The 5727-nt window shown below is 37.4% G+C and overlaps 2 protein-coding genes across 2 annotated transcripts in view; both read right to left on the reverse strand.

The window, feature by feature from the left end:
• LOC118335591 (thrombospondin type-1 domain-containing protein 7A) overlaps positions 1–5727 on the reverse strand; it is a 146876-nt gene that overhangs the window by 107624 nt on the left and 33525 nt on the right. The gene's annotated exons all lie outside the window — the stretch shown is intronic.
• LOC118335459 (protein yippee-like 3) overlaps positions 2040–5727 on the reverse strand; it is a 3916-nt gene continuing 228 nt past the window's right edge. Inside the window, exons 2-3 of the mRNA XM_035671746.1 lie at positions 3374–3514; positions 2040–3171 (exon numbers count right to left, since the gene is read on the reverse strand). Of these exons, the coding sequence (XP_035527639.1) occupies positions 3082–3171; positions 3374–3514 (231 nt within the window). The 3' untranslated portion in view covers positions 2040–3081. The remainder of the gene's footprint in view (positions 3172–3373; positions 3515–5727) is intronic.

Consider the following 5727-nt stretch of genomic DNA (forward strand, 5'->3'; position numbering starts at 1 on the left):
TGAATACTTTCGCAAGGCACTGTAAATACTCTGCAAACTTTAGAAGCTTTATTTACATTAATTTGTTTTGTAGGTTTGAGTTCTCTGCAGTCTGGATTTCACAATGTTGATTTTGAATTAGTTCTCAGCTACAGCAGATGTATTCGCTGACTCTGATAGTATTGACCACAATACTAATTACACGCATCAGTTTAAATAAGAGTACATTTGCTTTACAGGGAAAAGTTTCAATGTCACTCCCGACTCTATGAGCTATGAGGGACTTTATGAATTCTGATGAGGTCTTAACTCCTTCATTTCATTTCTTATATCATTACCAGTTGATGTTCTGGACCATAAACCCCAAACGAGCACTCTCATTTCCAGCTTAGGAAAGATTCCTAAACTACGTGGTGGGATATACCATGCAGTGCATATAACCCTCTGCGCTACTTGTAAAAGTTTCTCACTGCTTATCATTCAGTAATGCCTTTAACTTGTTCATGTCATGAGAATGTACTTGCAGTAAAACCTTTTACAATACAGATTTTGTGAAAGTGAAAGCAGACCAAATACTGCACACACATGACTCTCAGCAGCCTCTCCACAAGTTCTGGTCAGAGCTCATTCATGTGACCTCTTCCTACTCCTATTAAGTATAATAATCACTTCTTTACAGTAAGAGGACAATATGTATTCACTTTATTTTGCTTTGCTGTCTGTGTTTTCACAATAATATATAAAAATAATTTTAATATTGCAGCAAACTGTATAATGTGTGTTGTTTTTGTCTATTTTTGTTTGTCCAAAGAATGAAATTTACTATTTTATTATAAAACTACATTATTAGTGTACAGTATAGTGGATTTCTTATCAGGCTGACTGGGTTTGAGAAAACATTAACATATTAACCAAAAGTAGCCACAGCTAAGTGGCTAGTTGGTCAGAATTAAATAATAGAGAAATATTAAAATCCTATAAACTATAAATCAATCAAACCCATAAGATACACATAGACATAATTCCTGCTGCTACCGAATAAACCTTAAAAAGTCCATGCTTGAGGTTTTTAACTTTCTTTCACTCACTCATTATGTCTTCTATGACTGTATATATATTCCATTTTCATTTGTTTGGAGTGGCCTAATTTCTAGCATGTTGATATACAGTATATACCTAGGCAGTAATTGTAATATAAATTGGGGGAAGACACAGTTTTAAATGTATATATGAGATGAGATAAACCTTTATTAACGCCCAATATACCACCACCAGTATCACCATCTGCTGGCAGATCTACTGACTGGGTTGTTAGAATACTTTCAAAATGTAATCAGAAACAATTACCATTTACACAACTGTAGTCTGTAACCTAATCGCAGTATCACCATATTAAAGTAACTAAGTTAAAGTTACTAGTTAAGTTACTTTTGCATTATCTCAACCCCATATATGCAGACAAAGACAAGAGAAAAGCAATATCAATATGATGACTTTATATATTCTATAAGACAACAGAACAATGTAACGTTAGAAAAAAAAATGGAAACCAAGATCTTTGCTAATTTTTTAAAGAAAAACTTGGTTTTGTCTTGAGGCTACGCAGGCAGTAGTCTAAAGACCATTTCCACAGCCGGATGTCAGAACTTGCACTGTGATATTGTTCTTCTTTCTGCTTTAAAGACAAAAGAATGGTGAAATTTCCACCAAATGAAAGCATTTTTTCCCCCACCAGATACCAACATAATGAATTGGCAACTACAAGTATAGCTATGGTTTGAAACTGTTCATTACGACATCATTGCACCACATGCATTAGCAAATGCCCACTAAAAAGGAAGTTTAAATGCTGCATAAAGTCTGAAAGTGAAGCAGAGGACAATCAGTTCTCAAGTGGTGAAGATCAGAAATAGAATAGAAATTACTTTTCTCGAGCATCTATACATCTTTGAAGTTGTTTTAATAATTCAAGAAAAGTTGTGAAAATCAGAGAAAATATATGTATGTATACACATACACACACACACACACACACAATAAAATACCACAAGCAAAGGAAATCTGGTTACAGACACACTGTATTTTAATGAAAGATTAGGCTAAAATAATACACTTTTAATGAAAGAAGCAGACAGTAAAAATCACCATAAATATGCTACATAATCCTAATCACACTTTGCTCTAACACGATTGAGTAAATGTATTTGTAAGGGCGGCTCAGTGTTAGGCTATACACAAACATGTAGGACAGATTTCATCAGCATGAAGTAAAAGTGATGATATCCCAGCTGTGCAGTGGAAACTCTAGATGTGAACCCCAGAATAATCCTTCAACACCGTCCAGCTAAAACATCTCAGCACACACGCGCACACACACACACACACACACACACACGCACACACACTAAAATGTATTACCTACAAGCAGAAGACACTCATACTCCAGAGGGGCTTTAACATTATTATTTCAACATACTGATTGCCATTGGCAAAATGTGTTACTGATCTTACCATAAAAAAATGAATTTCATTCATAAAAAACAAGCCCTCCCACTGCTATAAGCATTCCCATCCCCCTTGCATCACACAAAATACTAGATACTTTACTCAGTTTGGGCCAGATATGTCTAAATGTGCACCTTAAACTCAAAAGGAAAACCCAAATACCTGCATCTGATGTGTAAGAAGGTCAGATTGTTTGACTTGACACTGTTCTCGCCCCCCACAGTGCGACTGCTCAGTGGTCGGTCGCTGATAAGAGTTTCATCACTCAAACACGCACTTTAAAACCCAACATGCACACGTGCCTGTGTGACTACATCTCCCAGTCGTTCACACACAAACCCTGCACTCATTCAGTCCATGTCCCAGCACAACTAGCAATTGGGATAGTAATATCAGCAAATGTGTTGTTGTGGTCGCTGGAAAAACACGAAGAACAGAAGATAAGGCATCACATGCTATTCTTGGCAAAGCCGTACGAAGTGAAAGTGTGGCACAGCAATGGCTCGTACGCGGGATGAGGAAGCTACACTGGAACCCTTTAAAGTCGAGGGAATGCAACTTTTGAAAAAGTCATGAAGAAAGATGAAAGTTTTCTCCTCAGTCCCAGCCGTTGTCCTTTATCATGTGGGACAGCTCGATGATAAACTTCCCTTCCTTGTACTTCTGACTCAGCTCAAAGGCTTGTTCCTGCAGAAGGGAGGTGCATACCAGTTATTGGAAAGTGGATTAAACTATAGATCCAACCAGATTTATAGCATGGTTATGTAGACCTCTGTACTAAACCCTACACGATGGGTATGCAAGGTGGGAACCACGTTAACCCTTTTCGCCAACCCTGTAAACCTGTCTTATGGGTGAACAAGCCGGCTTTTTAAGTGGATGCACTTACATATTTCCAGCCTAGTGTGGTGTGACAGTTTTCACAGTAGATGTCCGCGACTGCGTGAAGTCCTGTGAGCAGCAGCCTCTCCTCCGCAGGACCACAGCCGACGTTCACCCTGAAAACAAAGGCAGTTTTCAGAATGCAGAACTATATTCTTGTATCACCCTACCTTCTTTAAAAAAAGGAAAAGAAAAAGTCAATGAAACTTAAGTTATGGGCAGAATGGCTTTCCATGAAACCATTTAGAACAGAGTTTCACCTGAACAGATCAAGGTTTAAACTGAATAGAAGCAGATAGTTAAGTTATCTGCACTGAAGTTAAGTGCTGAAGTTATTTAATGGTCTCACCTCTTGGGCTCACAGAGAGCCTGTGTATTTCTGACCCACTAACCTAGGAGGAGCGCGACTAAAGTCAACTCACCCAACTTCAAGGTTCACTCTAGAGCAAATCAAATTAGCTGCTGACAATGCAAACCTGTCTGATACTGGGAATTTGTTTTTGGAGAGAAACCTAGCAAACCGAAGATCATAGATTTCTTTTTTTTTCTAAAACCAATTTAGTGGCAATGTGAAAAAATGGGATTAAATAAACACAAAGGCACATTTGTCACTAGAGAATCGCTCACATTAAAACCATAACAAAGGATGATGTGACAAAATATTACTGTCCCTGTGAATATATGGTTTATTAATGGATATCGGATCATTCAAATGAAGATCAATTTGTATCTGGAAAAAGATTTTTTTAAACCCAGCCTTATGAACAACCACCATTGTTGACGAAAATCTATCTGATGTGACTCAGGCAGTAATCATGTCATGGACGAGGGAAGGTAAAAGTTTTATTCATGTTACATTTAGTCACATTTGCCGACTTCCTTCCTCATTCTGATACACTGAAGTTATAACAGTTAGAGGCAAGAATAAAATCAAGTATTTTTCTGGGACGTTGAATGTTGTTGGAAACATTTGGGATAACACTGGTATAAAACTCAACAAAATATATAGTTGTGTATTTTAAAATGAAAACAACTTGTGATTGTCCATTTTTTTGTGTTTGTTTGGATTGTTTATTAAGATAAATGCTCTTTTAAGAGGGATCACAGTGAACGGAAGAAAGGTTTATATAATCCTACTGGGGCCTAGAGGGTTGAAAAGTGTGCCACGAATCATTTAGTTTCCCATAATTTCCTAAAACAACTATCGTTAACACATTTAATAAGGCAACCACGGCTAACGTTAGCACGCCTGCAGCCAGCACCAAAGTTAAACCCTCCATGTACGGCGAAACTTTAAGTCAGTCGTAATTAGCTAGTTGGATAAGTTGTTAGAGATAACTGGGTGTTTTTAACTCTCTTGGTTGACGTTAGCTTAGCATTCTTACTAGCGTCAGCCACAGGACTGTCAACTCACACATTGACCAATTGAAACTTTTCACAGGCTCTCATGCTACAAGTCCATTTTCTCGCAGCAACAAACAAATTTATAACAGATTAACAGACTGAAAAGAAACACAGAGTACCTCTTGCACTTGTAGGAGTGAGGGAGTAATAATAATCCCCAGATACCCTGGTTAGGTTTGGTCTCCTGATTTAGGCTACGATCTCTGGAGGTTAGCAAGTGTGCTGATCGACCATACTTATTCATAATTGACCATGATTATTGATTTTACATTATTATTATTATGCATGAGATTTTTTTGTATGCCTGAAACCTTAGTATGAAACCAACAGTACATGAATTGTGTGCCATTTACAGGGAAATATTACAGAAGCAACGCAGTAGTGAGAGAAATTTTAACTTGTTTTTTTTACAACTGAAATTGCATTTTTGTTAATAAAAAGGGAGAGTACAGAAACTACCAACAAAAAAGGTACCAAATTTTATGCATCTGGCCCTGGTACTGGTTCCAATGTGAAGGTTGCCCAACCCTAGCTGCTAGTGTGGCCTTTTGAAATAATTACAGTCAATTAGCAAGCTAGCACAATATTGTAGAATCCTTCAGTTTTTGCATGCTTGTGTATTGCTATATTAACTTTGACAGTGGAAGTAAAAACAATACAATTTGACAACGTAGGTTGTATGCATATGAATATTATTGAGACGCAGACAACTTTTCCCAATCCAAGTCACATTATAACAGCAAATGGTTTCATACATTACAGTTCAAATATGCTTTCTAAACAGTGTGTGTGCACTGACAACTTTCTCCAGCGTAGAAATACTTATGAACCTCCAAACTTGATGATAGACTGAAACTCTTCTCACACTGTTCCCAGAGGTAAGGCTTTGCTCCAGTGTGGATACGCTGATGAATCTTCAAATTTGAGAATTGCCTGAAACTCTTCTCACAGTGGTCA

Source organism: Morone saxatilis, unplaced genomic scaffold (assembly GCF_004916995.1).
Source record: "Morone saxatilis isolate NCDOM2014 unplaced genomic scaffold, NCSU_SB_2.0 Contig24, whole genome shotgun sequence".
In the NCBI taxonomy this organism is placed as follows: Eukaryota; Metazoa; Chordata; class Actinopteri; family Moronidae; genus Morone; species Morone saxatilis.